We start from the raw sequence: 15,147 nt of genomic DNA on the forward strand, positions 1-15,147 counted from the left end.
CGCCTGAAGGCTCAGAAAGGCAGGGGAGGGCGGGACTGAATGGAGCCGGGGCGGAGCCTACAGGGTTGGGTCCGCCCACCCCCGCCCCGCCCCGCCCCGCCCCTTCCCAGTGCACTGGCTCCTCCTCCGCCGGCTCAGCTGGGCAGGGTCCGGCCGGCCGGTCCCCGCACTCCGCGCTCGGGCAGGTAAGGGGTTCAGGCTGTGTGCGCCTCCTTCCCCGCAGGTGCTCGGAGGTCCGCTCCCGCCGCTGCCCAGGGTTGTTGAGGGACCGTTTCAAGTCGCCTTGTCTTCCAAGTGAGAAAAGTTGGAGAGGAAGTAGGGTGCGTGGGCAGAGCTTGCTCCACAGTGAACACTGGGGTGGGTGCTCGGGCATCAGAAAGTGCGGCGCACCCGAGAGGAACCCCGGCGAGGAAGGACCTCGCCCAGCGGCCCCGGGGCTGGGCCGGACCCCGCTCCCCGTTCCCCGCTCCCAGGGGATGTGTTCCGAGAACCCGGCTAGGAAACCTCTTCCCCTGAGAACCAGGAAGTGAGGCCAGCACCCGGCAGAGATGCTGGGGACGTGCAAAGCATTGCTTCTCCAGGAGGGAATTAGCTCGTTTCTCCTGCTTCCAAGCTCCCAGGAAGTTAGAAAGTCGAGAGGGGTTGTGGGGATCAGGTAAGTGCAATGTCAGGCTGGCCACGTGTACCTGAGAAAACAAGGCTGACGGCATCTGAGAAGCTTGGCTGTATTCTCAGACCGCTCATTCCTGCGCTCGGTAGACCCTCACCACCATGCTGAAAACTGAGCTTAAATACAGCTCTGTACCATTTATTTTTTTAATGTGATATAAGAATAAATTCTGCCATAAAATAATTATCCCTGCATTTTTTTGGTCACCTGTTATTGACAGGACTAGGTCCTTGACGTTTGCTGATTTTAAAGCTAATAGCAACTCTTAGGTATTACCATCTCTGTTTTGCAGATGAAGAAACCATGGCCCAGTGAATTGAGTTACTGCGCTGGTCACAGCTGGTTTGTGGAAGAGCTATATTGGAATCCAGGCCCATGCAACCTCAAAACCCATCTTCCCTCCACCTCTCAACACTCTCTTCCTCTGACCAGAGTGCTTAATGAAGCACAGTCTGAATTAATTCGTTTGACAAGAATTTTTTTAATCCTATTTGGGGCACAGTCCATTGTCTGTTTCAGAAGGTGCATATGAGTGGGAAGGCTGGGTTCCACAAGCTGACACTGGTTTTAGTATATTTCTCAGTGATCAATTTACCTTGTATTCTTGTCTGAGTTGTCTTGTTTGAAAATGTGAATGATGTGCCTTTACCATGAAAATCAATGGTATGGGAAAACAGTCATGGAGATATTTATTTATTTATTTATTTATTTATTTATTTATAAGCAATATGTCCCATTGCACTTCCATTACTCTTAAGTACACTAAAGTAAAATCTTGAACATTTTGAAAGAGGTGATATTTAAAAAACTTGTTTTTGCACAGATCACTTATTTTCACTATTGGTGATGCAGTAAAGCAAATGAAAGAACCACCAGAAAGTTCATTTTCAAGAGATAACCACAGTTAACATTTTGGTGCATATTCTTCCAAATATGTGTTAGGGGTGATATATGAATGTATATTTAAAGAAAAATTTTAAATTTTGAGATTTAAAACTTTAAGATATATATGTGTGTGAAGGGCTTGTTAGAAAGCCTTCCTTTTTCTGGCATCCCTATGCCATCACCTCTGCTAGAAATCTGGGTGCTGTAGAGATGATTTTAAGATAGACTGTTTCTTATTCTCAATTCCCTGTGTCTTAGCTCTAGCTTTTAGGATTACTAAGCAGTTCTACTTTTATGAGCTTTGTCAGTCACACAGTAGAAATCTGAATAAATAAGAAAAAATAATGTATATAGAGCAACTGCAAAATCTATAGGCTTTTAGGATTTCTTAATTTTAAAAAAATCAGTCTTTCTCTCATTTAACACAAATATTGTGAGTAGCTGCTAAAGTTGAATTTTGTTGGATCTCTGTCCAGAGAGCAGATTGTACAGGAGATAAGGTAGACAGATCTATAATAATAAAAGCATAATATGCTAATTAGACCAGACAGCCGAATGACCTTTCAGAAGTCCTTCCGGATGAAGCCGCAGTGGCGGGGCCGAGGCAGAGGCAGTTATGGGCAATGAAGCAGGCAGGTGAGTGGTTAGGGGCGATCAGGCAGGCAGGCGAGTGGTTAGGGGCGATCAGGCAGGCAGGCTGAGTGGTTAGGGGTGATCAGGTAGGCAGGCGAGTGGTTAGGGGCAGGCAGGCAAGTGGTTAGGGGTAATTAGGCAGGCAGGCGAGTGGTTACGGATGATTAGGCAGGCAGGCAAGTGGTTAGGGGTGGTCAGGCAAGCAGGAGAGTGGTTAGGGGCAATCAGGCAGGCAGGCAGGCCAGCAGTTAGGAGCCAGCGGTCCTGGATTGGAGGGATCAGGCCTAAACTGGCAGTCGGACATCCCCGGAGGGGTCCCAGATTGTGAGAGGATGCAGGCCGGGCTGAGGGACACCCCCTCCCCATGCACGAATTTCATGCACCAGGCCTCTAGTAAACAATAAGTTGTGATAACTGTTTTAATAGAAAAACAACCAGGTGACAGTTTGAAGCAAAAGACATTAGGGAAAGTCAGTCCCTTTTGCGGTGGACTTGATGGGATAGTAGACACTTAACAGGTGGCCCTCAAGGTGCCGGGGCAATTCTTTTAGTTAGCTCTAGATGACCTTGCCTCCTGCTTCACAGAAAAATAATGATGTGTGTGAATTCTTTCTCTCCCTTCAAATATACCTGTACTCGAACCTCTGCTTCCCTCTTGCTAAATTCAGAAGAGGTTTCCTTCTGTTCAAGGCTGACCTCTTAACCTATACTCTATTCACTACCCCCTTTGTATCTTCATGCAAGGTTTAAGTCTTGAAACAAATATTAAATCAGCGGTTCTCAGGGGATGGTTGGGGTCTCTCAGTCTCTTTCAGGAAGTTCATAAGATCAAAGTCACATTCAGAGTGAAAGATTCATTCAGAGTGCTATGGATTTTTGTGTATGATATATAGATGATATATATTGTTGACACTATTACAGATTTCCACCACCACCACCCATCCCACCTCTACACAGTCCCTCCACCCCACCCTCACCCCGGGCCTTCACCACACTATTGTCTGTGTGCACATGGGCTATACATCTATGTTCTCTGGCTAATCCCTTCACCTTCTTTCATCCAGTTCCTTCCACCCTCCTCCCCTCTGCCATCTGTCAGTCTGTTCCATGTATCCATGCCTCTGTTTCTATTTTGTTCATTAGATTCCACATATAAGTGAGATCATATGGTATTTGTCTTTCTCTGGCTGCCTTATTTCACTTATCATAATAATCTAACAAAAAATAGGTATAATTGTGATTCATTCCTACCAGACGGCTATTGTGTTGGCTGTTGTCATTTTTCTATTTGACAATCTAAGGGTAAAGCGGTCAGTGCTCCTGACTAGTCAGGTATTCCACGTTTTAAACATTCTTGCGGCACACCAGTTGAAAATTGTTGTACTAGGAGCTACAGAGAAGAGAAAATCTTTGTTTTCAAGTTTTTCAGTCTAGCAAGGGATAAAACAATTATGAGGGATAAATGTCGTAATAGGTGTGTGCAGAGTGTGACGGGACCCAGAGAAGGAGCATCAAGCTGAGCCAGTCTGAAGGAGCTGTCTTAAGACAGATTTGGGTGAGGTGGGAGGAGAGAAGAATGAGTGGAAAGGACTAAGGATAATTCTCCCCCATCAAAAAAAAAAAAAAAATCCAGGCATCAGTAATAGCACAGGAGGGCATGGTTAGGCTCAAGCAAGGAGTTTGCTATGGCTGGATCATAGGATACATGCCATTAAGTAATAAGAGATGAGGTTAGAGAGGCAGGCAGGGCCAAATCATCATGTGCCTTACATACTATGACAGGCGTTTAAACTTTGTACTGAAAGGTACAGGGGAGCCATTTCAGAGTTTTCAGGAAAGGTATTATGTGATCTTACTTGGTTAAGTGGATTCCTCTAAAATGAAAAATTGAAGGGAGATCAGTTTGAAAACTTTGTAATAATCTAGGAGAAATGAAAACCTGGAAACAGTATACAATCAAGGAATGGAGAAGAAAAGATTAAAAGATTTAGGAGACCAAATCAAAACAATTGAATGAGAGATGTGCTAGAAGAAAGAAAGAAGAGTGAGGGAAGCAAAGAAGCTGATTCCTGGCTTTTTTGGCTTGGCCAATTAGGTAGATGGAGGAAATAAATTCTGGTCACATTAAATGTAAATACCTACCTCTGTCCTCATCCAGGGGAGATGGCACTAAGTAGATATATGGTCTTAGAACTTAGCAGAGAGATTTAGGTAAAGAATGTTTACTATATGAGCATTCTCACATATTGGTATATGAATAGAAGGTTGAAGTAACAAGTGTATATTAGTGAATAAAATGACCAAGGTCCCTGAACTCATGGAACTTACAGTCTAATGGTGGTGACAGCCAGTAAACAACTGAACAAGTAAATATATGATTACAAATGAATTGTGCAGGGATGAAAGATAATTAGGCTGAAGGCAGACAGACCTACTTAGATATTGTGGTCAAAGAAGGCAAAAGAGAAGAAAATGCTAATATAAAGGCCTAGGTTATAGGGAGGCTTTTTGCTTATAGATTCTGGATTTTGTACCCCATGAATATATTCTTTATTCCAAATATGAATTGTATGGCATCTTAAAATAAAAAATATATAGGGGAGGAGAATAATTGGCAGAAGAATATCTGAATCTATGTGTCTTGATTAATTAGAAGGAAAGGTAACCACCTACTGAGAATGAGGGTCATGGAGATAAGATAAAACCACATACAGAGAAGTAAAGGTGTGAAATAGTTCGCTAAGGACAATGAGTGAAGACAAGTAAAAGGATTAATGCGTGTGTTGAAGGCCCAATGGAAAAGGGGTTCCCGTAAATTTGTATTCACACCAATATGCTCAGTTGTCATCTGGTTCTCTAGCTGTATTCAGCAGCACTGGTGCACAAGTAAAATGGTGAGATTTATCCCTAGCTGCAACTCTCCAAGGTGGAATAGCAGAAGAAAAAGGGAGCAGAGGAAATAAAGGTTCTGTCTAGGGAGTAGTTAAGGTGGTAAGCCATAGGGTTTGGCTTAGTAGAGAATGAATTGTGATCAGATAGAGCTGATGGACTCAAAAAAAGGTGGAGGCGTACCAGGAAGAGCATGTTATGTAAAATGTTGGTGGGATAGACCATATCTTTTAATGCTACACAAATTATTTCAGGAAATTTATATTTCTTCTACCAAAGAGTATTGCATAAATATTTAATAGAAATAAATACTGACTGGTAAACCTATTTTAAATTGAAAAATAAATCTCTTTTATTAATAGATTTCATTCCTGAATTTGTTTTCAGTATTTTTTTCTGAAAAAAGTAAACTTTTTGCTCCTTTATGTAAATTTCACTCAGAAAATGTCAGTATCAGGGAAAAAAAAATATAATTTCTTAATTGATATTATAGGTAGAGAAAAAAAGCAAGTCCAGAAGATAGACAAATAAACCACAATTTTAATTTATTCTTTACATATCAACTATAGTTGACCCTTGAACAATGCAGGGACTGGGGTGCCAACCCCCACGCAGTTGAAAATCCTCGTGTAATATTTTACTTTCTGCAAGTTTAACTACTAATAACCTACTGTTGACTGGAAGTCTTAAAGATAACATAAACAGTCAATTAACACATATTTTGTATGATACATTTTTGTGTTAGATACTGTATTCTTATCACAAAGTAAGCTAGAGAAAAGAAAATATTACTAAGGCAATCATAAGGAAGAGAAAATACGTTTATAGTGTTTATGGAAAAATACCTATATATATAAAAGCCTAAGTGACCAACCATTCGACCAGTAGCTATGACGTGCACTGACCACCAGGGGGCAGACGTTCAATGCACAGGCATGGAAACATGGAACAGACTGATGAATCTCAGAGGGAAGGGGGGAGGGCAGAAAGAGATTAAAGATCTTATATGCATACTAGAGGCACGGTGCACAGATTTGAGACCAGTGGGGTCCCTCAGCCTGGCCTGCACCTTCTCGCAATCTGGGAACCCCCGGAGGATGTTGGACTTCTGGTTTCAGCCCAATTCCCGCAGGTCAGGCCGAGGGACCCCACTGGTGCCTCTAGTCTACTTATAAGTGGACCTGCACAGCTTAAACCCCTGTTGTTCAAGCATCAACTGTAGTTGACTTTGGACTGTTCCTTTGTTATAGTGTATGTAATCAGTTGCCAACAATTCATATGTTATAGCAGAGTGAAATATAAGCTTATAAATATCATCACTAAAACTACTGTAACATTTTAATGAGAATTTTTTCTATTATAGGAATAGAAGATGAACAAACCAATAACACCATCAACATATGTACGCTGCCTCAATGTTGGACTAATTAGAAAGCTGTCAGATTTTATTGATCCTCAAGAAGGATGGAAGAAGTTAGCAGTAGCTATTAAAAAACCATCTGGTGATGATAGATACAATCAGTTTCACATAAGGTAATGTATAAAATTCTTTTCCTTTTTAAATTATTACATCACAATCTAAAATGACTAATAGGTATAAGTGCTGTCTAATATTGCAGTTCAGAAAATAAACCTCTCCCCAGTGGAGATAATGGTAATAAGTACCCCCTCCTTGTTTTGCAATGTTTGCTTCATTCAGCTAGGCTAATATTGTGATCTTGCAAATAGGTTTTTGGATTAGAATCCAGATTCCCACTTTTATTTTGGTTCTGTTTGGCAAGCTGAGGAGTATAGTTCAGTCTGCTTCACACTGACATTTCCAGTTTGAAGTAACAAAAATATTATAAGAATTGCTAGCACAATTCTGGAACCTAAACTTCTATGTGTATGAATCTCCAATTCACTTTAGCAGTGTATTTTGGGATTTCAAATGGGCATTTCCTAGTTGCTCATAAATGTATACATCTATGAACAGAATTTTTATTTCTTAGCTAGAATTTCTCAACACTATCTTCAGATAATTTCTATTCTTTCTCTCTATTCATCTCTGCTTAATTTAGTATAGAATATAAATACAGACTTTATTGTGGTCAGTTATTTCAGCTCAAACCTATATCAAAATCTGTCTTTAGAAACAAGTGGAGCCGAGACCGGTTTGGCTCAGTGGATAGAGCGTCGGCCTGCGGACTGAAAGAAAGGTCCCGGGTTCAATTCCGGTCAAGGGCATGTACCTGGGTTGCAGGCACATCCCCGGTGGGAGATGTGCAGGAGGCAGCTGATCGATGTTTCTCTCTCATCGATGTTTCTAGCTCTCTATCTCTCTCCCTTCCTCTCTGTAAAAAATCAATAAAATATATTTTAAAAAAAAGAAAGAAAGAAAGAAACAAGTGGAAAAGAAATGTTGCCCTGGCCAGTGTGTTAAGTGGTTAGAGCATCACCCGAGCACCAAGGGGTCACAGGTTCAATTTCTAGTCAAGGGCATGTCCTGGTTTGCAGGTTTGATCCTCTCAGGCACATGGATGCATGGGAGACAACTGATATCTCTCTCTCTCCTTCCCTTCCCTTCCCTTCCCTTCCCTTCCCTCTCTCCTCCTCCTTTACTTCCACTCTCTTTAAAAATCAATGGGAAAAATATTCTTGGATGAGGATTAACAAAAATAAGAGGAAAAGAAATGTATTTGTGATTTTCAGTATTTACCTAATAAAGAACCTAAAACCATGGCTCCCTTCCAGGAAATGTTTCCTCATATGAAGGATGAGCATCTTAAATTACTTAGAAAAAGCTTCAGTTCAGAGCTTGCCAGCCTATTTTTTAAGATAGTTTATTGACATTACTATTAAAATCTTTGGAAGATGAGACAGTGGTGGTGAGAGGAAAAGCCCTTCTTTGCAGAATAATGGCAGCAAATAATTATTGAAAGAATGATAGAATTAGAAAGTTATTGATCTACAACTACCAATGAGTAATTAATTCATACAAGGCTCCTCAGTGACTGTTAAAAGAAAAACCACAAAGTGAAAGGTTATTGATGATCAAGACTGCACAAGATTTGAAATTATTATCCACAGTTTACTTATGAATTATGAAGGGAAAATAGAGAAATTTCTCTATAAAAAGAGAAAAAAATCTGAAGCATTCTTTCTTAACCAAGGAATCAAACTTTGCGTCACCAGTAATGGTACAAACTGCCATTATGTGCCTCCAAATGTAACACACACACACACACATACAGAGAGAGAGAGAGAGAGATGAGAGAGATGGAGAGAGACAGGGAGAGAATGCATGCAAGAGCACAAACATGGCAAAAAGTTATCAATTGGTCAGTTGGTGAAACTACATGAAGGGTAAACGGTTGTTCATGGTATTACTTTATTTGGAATTTTTCAAAAAGAGAGAAAAGTTTTTAAATGTTACTTTTCAAAATTAGTTTTTAAAGAAGTGGGAATGCAAAACTTATGTTTTTAAAATTTAATTGAAATATAGTAAAGATCAAAGGAATACTTCTCCAAGTTTATGTATATTCTATTTCTTTAAGCAGGTTTGTTAAAAATCATTTGACTAGCAGAGTTAATATATCATGTAGGGAAGTAATAGAGCTTTGTAGGTTGAGAGCACACTCCTATGTCAAGTGAAATCGGAATTTGGATCTTAATTTAAATACAGCTTATTGGCTGTGTGGCTATGAGCTGCTTACTTTACCTCTCCATGCCTGGCTTTTTCATTAGTAAATTAGTATGATATTCATATTGCCTGTCAGAATAAAATGGTTCATAGTGTACGTCCTGTGGTCCACTGAACAAATACTCAGTAAGTGCTCAGTATGTGTTAACATCACCTTCACCATCTTTTTTCCTTCTGCTTATTCTTTCCTATTTTCTGTAATTCTTGCTGGTTTTCATTTTTTTTAAATATATTGTAATTGATTTCAGAGAGGAAGGGAGAGGGAGAGAGAGATAGAAACATCAATGAAAGAGAATCACCGATCAGCTGCTTCCTGCACGCCCCTTACTGGGGATCTAGCCCTCAACCCAGGTATGTGCCCTTGACTGGAATAGAACCCAGGACCCTTCAGTCCACAGGCTGACACTCTATCCAGCTAGGGTCTAGCCAGTTTTCTTATTGTCCCTTTTTTTTTTTTTAACATTATATGCAGTGCTGTCAGAGAACGGAACAGGGGGATTAATTCCTATTTTCATGTTAACTCCCTTTACATACTAATTTTGTTTCTTTGTTGCTTTTAAGGAGATTTGAAGCATTACTTCAAACTGGAAAAAGTCCCACCAGTGAATTACTGTTTGACTGGGGCACTACAAATTGCACAGTTGGTGATCTTGTGGATCTTTTGATCCAAAATGAGTTTTTTGCCCCTGCGAGTCTTTTGCTACCAGGTAAACTGAGTGTGGCTCGGGCATCAGCAACGAGGGTGGAAAGACAGGTGGCAGAAATAGGACCATTTCTTCTTACTCTGACTTTTTTCTCATAGCAGATGAACCTGACATTTGAGGCTCCTTTTCATTCTTTCAACTGTCCCCAACTCTTAACAAGCACCCCAGACATAGGGCACTGCAGACTTACTTGCTGTTAAAGAGATGGAGGCTTCATGATTGAGTCTGATCCCGCCATTAAAGTAAGGTAGTTTGGTGCCAGTAGGAAGTTTAAAAGGATGGGAATTAGATATTATTTGGGGGATTTTTTTTTTTAGCTCTTATTTTTTTTTTCACCCTCCACTTCCATGCCAATAGGACTCTGTGGTCATGATTTCTTTACACTGTATACTGGTGGGTTAGTGTCTTGTTGCCTTCCTCATAACTTTACCTTTTCCCTTTGATGTCATTTACACCAGTGGTTCTCAGTGTACATCAGAATCATCTGGGGTTTCTGTAAATGGGTAGCTTTCTGGGCTCTATTACAGACAACATTATTGGAATTCTGGAATTGGGTTCAAGTACTTCAGAGCTTCTGAAGCAGGTGACTCATAGGCCATTTTTTTAAAACACTGCCTTACCTATCTTTACCAAAACAAAATTCTTACTAGGTCGCTTCTTGTGTATGCTGTGAGAATATGGGGCTAATGTTGAAACTGGAATGATGTTAAGTGAACCAAGTCCTAGATTAACTTTTTCACTATTTCTTCGGAAGGACAACTTGTGTCTTACTTCATTTGGCAGATGCTGTTCCCAAAACTGTTAAAACACTGCCTTGTAAAGAAGCTGTAACAGTGGAGCAGAGTCAGATGCCTCTCTATGATAAAGACAGGTCATTTGTGATACCTGTGCGGAATCCTGAACAAAATCATATGCCACCTGACTCCTCAAGTACAGAAAGTTTAGAAGTTAGTGATACACGTAAGTAACATTTGCAGTGCATTCCACTAGGGCAACGATCTTTAACCAATGTGCCGAAAGAATTTTTAAAACATGCAATACTTGACTGTTTAGTCAGAGGCATTAACCTCTTTTTCCTTACATTGTCAAATTTAAAAAATGACAACAGCCAATACAACAATAGCCATATGGTGTGAATATATCAAAAGTATACCTATTTTGCCTGGCCAGTGTTGCTCGCTCAGGGGTTGGGTGTCGAACCATGAAACACAAGGTCACCAGTTCTATTGCTGGTCAGGGCACATGCCCGGGATTGTGGGCTCAATCCCCAGTAGGGGGCGTGCAGGAGGCAATTGATTGATGTTCCTCTCTCATCAGTGTTTCTATCTCCATCCCTCTCTGTCTCTCTCTAAAAAAATAAATATAAAACATAAAAAATTATACCTATTTTTTTTTGTCAGAATGGCAAACTTTTTTTTTGTATTTTGCAGAATTTTATTAATTAGCTTATGTGTGCCGTGAGGTGAACAAGGTTGAAAATTGCTATACTGGTGGCTTGTCATTAAGACCATTACAACTGCCCTAACTGGTTTGGCTCAGTGGATAGAGCGTCGGCCTGCGGACTGAAGGGTCCCGGGTTCGATTCCGATCAAGGGCATGTACCTTGGTTGCTGGCAACATCCCCAGTAGGGGGAGTGCAGGAGGCAGCTGATCCATGTTTCTTTCTCATCGATGCTTCTGACTCTCTATCCCTCTCCCTTCCTCTCTGTAAAAAAAACAGCAACAATAAAATATATTTTTTAAAGACCATTACTACTAAAAACAAATTCCTCCTTTTGTTTGTGCACACTGGCAAAAGCTCTTGTGTAGTTTTTCCCCCTCCTGACTTACTAAGCACCATCTTCATTGTATAAGTCACCATGTTATCAGTGAGTAGAGGCCATAAGTAAATATTTACCTAACTTGAAAGGTTTATTTTATGAAGAAAACAAGTGACTAAAACTTTTATTTAAAAATTGTTTTGTTCCCTAACTGGTTTGGCTCAGTGGATAGAGCGTTGGCCTGCGGACTGAAAGGTCCCGGGTTCGATTCCGGTCAAGGGCATGTACCTTGGTTGCGGGCACAACCCCAGTGGGAGATGTGCAGGAGGCAGCTGATCGATGTTTCTCTCTCATCGATGTTTCTGACTCTCCATCCTTCTCCCTTCCTCTCTGTAAAAAATCAATAAAACATATTTTTAAAAATAAAAATAAAAATTGTTTTGCTCTCCTCATTGTGCCTAATCCAGAGTAATAAATATTAAAATATAAAATACTTAAATTGATAAAATACTGGAATTACTAAAACCACTTCTTTACTGAAGCACTTTTCTCCTTTATTGACATTATAGGTTTTCACAGCTTTTCATTTTATGAGTTGAAGGATGTCACAAATAACTTTGATGAACGCCCAATTTCTGTCGGTGGCAACAAAATGGGAGAGGGCGGATTTGGAGTTGTTTATAAAGGCTACGTGAACAACAGGACTGTGGCTGTGAAGAGGCTTGCAGCAGTAAGTTTTGTTTCCAGGGATATAAAGATTTAAAGGAAGAGTTACTTCCTAGTGTGCTATAGAATAAGTTTTAAATTAATCTTTAGGAAATATATTATTTGAGTGCATATTTTCTTTAAATAAACATCATTCTAAGCTGGTAGTCCTTAACATTTAAAAATCTGTTGAAAGTCCAGAAAGCCAAGAGACATATGAAAACATGCTCAAAGTCACTAATCATCCGAGAGATGCAAATCAAAACAGCAATGAGGTACCATCTCACACCTGTCAGACTGGCTATCATCAACAAATCAACAAACGACAAGTGCTGGAGAGGATGTGGAGAAAAAGGAACACTTGTGCACTGCTGGTGGGAATGCAGACTGGTGCAGCCACTATGGAAGACAGTATGGAGTTTCCTTAAAAAACTGAAAATGGAACTCCCATTTGACCCTGTGATCCCACTTCTAGGAATATATCCCAAGAAACCAGAAACACCAATCAGAAAGGATATATGCACCCCTATGTTCATAGCAGCACAATTCACCATAGCTAAGATCTGGAAACAGCCTAAGTGCCCATCAGTAGATGAATGGATTAGAAAACTGTGGTACATCTACACAATGGAATACTATGCTGCTGTAAAAAGGAAGGAACTCTTACCATTTGCAAAGTCATGGATGGAACTGGAGAGCATTATGCTAAGTGAAATAAGCCAGTCAATAAAGGAAAAATACCACATGATCTCACTCATTCATGGACAATAGAGACCATTATAAACTTTTGAACAATAATAGATACAGAGGCAGAGCTGCCTCAAACAGATTGTCAAACTGCAGCGGGAAGGCCGGGGAGGGTTGGGGGGCAGGAGGTAGGGGGGTAAGAGATCAACTAAAGGACTTGTATGCATGCATATAAGCATAACCAATGGACATAAGACACTGGGTGATAGGGGAGGCTAGGGGACTGTCTAGGGCGGGGGGATAAAATGGATACATATGTAATACCCTTTGTAATACTTTAAGCAATAAAAAAATAAAAATAAAAAAAATAAAAGGCATCAGGCAGAAAAAAAAAAATATGTTGAAAGCTCTGGGTCCTATCTCTACCCAAAATGTAGTTATGCACACATACACAGCATTATTCATACAATTATGGGAGATTCACAAAATAAAGTTGAGAACCCCTGTTTCACACAGTGCTTCATGCATAATGAAGATTAAAATAAGATACTAAGAACATTTTATAAAAATAACTTTCTTGTACTTTCTCATTTAAAAATAAAGTTTATAAAATGTACATTAAAAAATGCAAAATTTCTTTTCTATATCCTTTGTTCCCATTTCTGTTAGGGTATTCATCTTTTACTTATTGATTTGTTATTTTCTAGATTTGTTGTTACATTTTTTAAAATATCAATATAGTACATATTTATATGACAAAGAGAGTCACCCTGTTATATATGCTAAAAAACAAAACAAAAAACGTTTGCCTTTAAATTCACATGTTTTCTGCTCCACAGAATTTTTTTCAGAATGTTTATACAGTAAATTCTCATATAATTTTTTTTCACTCCCACAATAACTCAGTGAGGTTTATATTTTTACATGGTTTATAAGATTCTTTTCCTTCCACTAACCAGCCATGGAACCTTGAGCAAATCACTAATATTTCTAGTTCTCAGATGTTCTATAAAATGGGGAGAATAATGCCTTGCTATTTTAAGGAAAGCAGTATCAGCCAATTGATCTCTTTAGCCATGTTCTAGCATTAGGAGCCTTAGGGTTATTGTATTGTGTTATATTATATATTATTTTTTCAGGTGGTTGACATTAGTACTGAAGAACTGAAACAACAGTTTGATCAAGAAATAAAAGTAATGGCGAGGTAAGTTTATTTTGTGGTGTGGTGTAGTGGAAAAGAGCATGGCAAGGAATGAGGGATCTAGTTTCTTACCCCAAGGGTACTGTGCACAAGTGATAGTTTCACATATATACAAATGAAATAAAGGATTTAGATTAGAGCAATTTAAAAATTTTTGACTACAATTCCATAACTACACATACCCATATGCCTGTAGATTAAACAGCAGTCATTATTTTAAATCATAGCAAAGTTGCATAGACTTGCAACTTCCTTCCATTATCATGTTTTCTGCTCCCAGGATTTATGAGAGATAAATTGTAGATATAAAAAAAAAAGTATAGTATAATGGGCTCTTAGCTATAAGTTAATACCCATAAACCAGGAAAGTGTTATATACCAGAGTGTTTAGAAGGTCTTGACCCAGTATGCTTGAAAATTGTTGGGAATCATCAGGAAAAGTAACAGAAACAAATTAGGAAATTTATTCTAATAATTGTAATAATGGATACTTGAGTTTACATAGTGTACAAGACACTGTACAGTATATTTATGTGCATTGTCTCATTTAATCCTAACAATAATTGTTATAACCTCCCTCCCAACATTTTTTTTCCCCACTGAGATTTAGAAAGGTCACATAGCCAATAAATATTAGAGCTGGGTTTCAAATACAGATCTGTCAGATTCCAGAGCTTGAGCTTTTGATATGAATTTTATTAGACCCATTGCTATAAATCACCAATTCTAGTTGCTTAACCTCAAGAAAGAAATAATAGACTGGAATTAATTTATTTACAGTAAAAATAATGCATAGTGATAATAAAAATTAAAACACTTTTGCAATTTGTTCTCATTTCTACCCTACTCTCCAATCCTAAAGTAACTTGTTCAATTTAGGTAATCTGAGAAATATAGGAAAATATTTTTAAAATAATAAAAATCACCTCTTAATTATATCACTCAGAGATAACCACTGCTAATATTTGATGTACTTTCTTCATGATGTCTGCATAGCATTTCCCCAAGTGATTAAAAATAATTTTAAAACATTTTAAATTATTGTATAAAATTCTGTCATATATGAGGATTATGTTTTGTTTAATCATTGCCCTAGTAGGTTTGTTTCTGATTTTCAGTATTATGAATTAAAGCTCCTTTAAATCTCTTTGTACATAAATCTTTAAATGCAACTCTGCTTATTTCATCAGGATAAAGTTTTAGAAGAATTATCGTTCAGAATGCATGAACTTTTTAAAGACTTTCCAAGTATATGTCCAAATGGCCTTATATATTAGTTATGATAATTCATTCTCTTATCAGCAATGTATTACAATTTCAAACGTCACTGC

General features: G+C 38.9%; 1 protein-coding gene across 7 annotated transcripts in view; it reads left to right on the forward strand.

The window, feature by feature from the left end:
• Positions 1-80: 80 nt before the first annotated feature.
• The window catches only part of IRAK4 (interleukin 1 receptor associated kinase 4), a 31,128-nt gene continuing 16,061 nt past the window's right edge, over positions 81-15,147 (forward strand). The window contains exons 1-7 of one of the 7 annotated variants that reach the window (XM_059682625.1): positions 106-185; positions 963-1,192; positions 6,441-6,610; positions 9,321-9,466; positions 10,247-10,423; positions 11,793-11,953; positions 13,755-13,819. In XM_059682625.1, the coding sequence (XP_059538608.1) occupies positions 6,450-6,610; positions 9,321-9,466; positions 10,247-10,423; positions 11,793-11,953; positions 13,755-13,819 (710 nt within the window). In that variant the 5' untranslated portion in view covers positions 106-185; positions 963-1,192; positions 6,441-6,449. Of the gene's footprint in view, positions 186-329; positions 656-962; positions 1,193-6,440; positions 6,611-9,320; positions 9,467-9,561; positions 9,706-10,246; positions 10,424-11,792; positions 11,954-13,754; positions 13,820-15,147 lie in introns of those variants that run through there. The other 6 variants (XM_059682622.1, XM_059682624.1, XM_059682623.1 and 3 more) reach the window with 6 other exon arrangements.

This window comes from Myotis daubentonii, chromosome 2 (assembly GCF_963259705.1).
Source record: "Myotis daubentonii chromosome 2, mMyoDau2.1, whole genome shotgun sequence".
NCBI lineage: Eukaryota > Metazoa > Chordata > Mammalia > Chiroptera > Vespertilionidae > Myotis > Myotis daubentonii.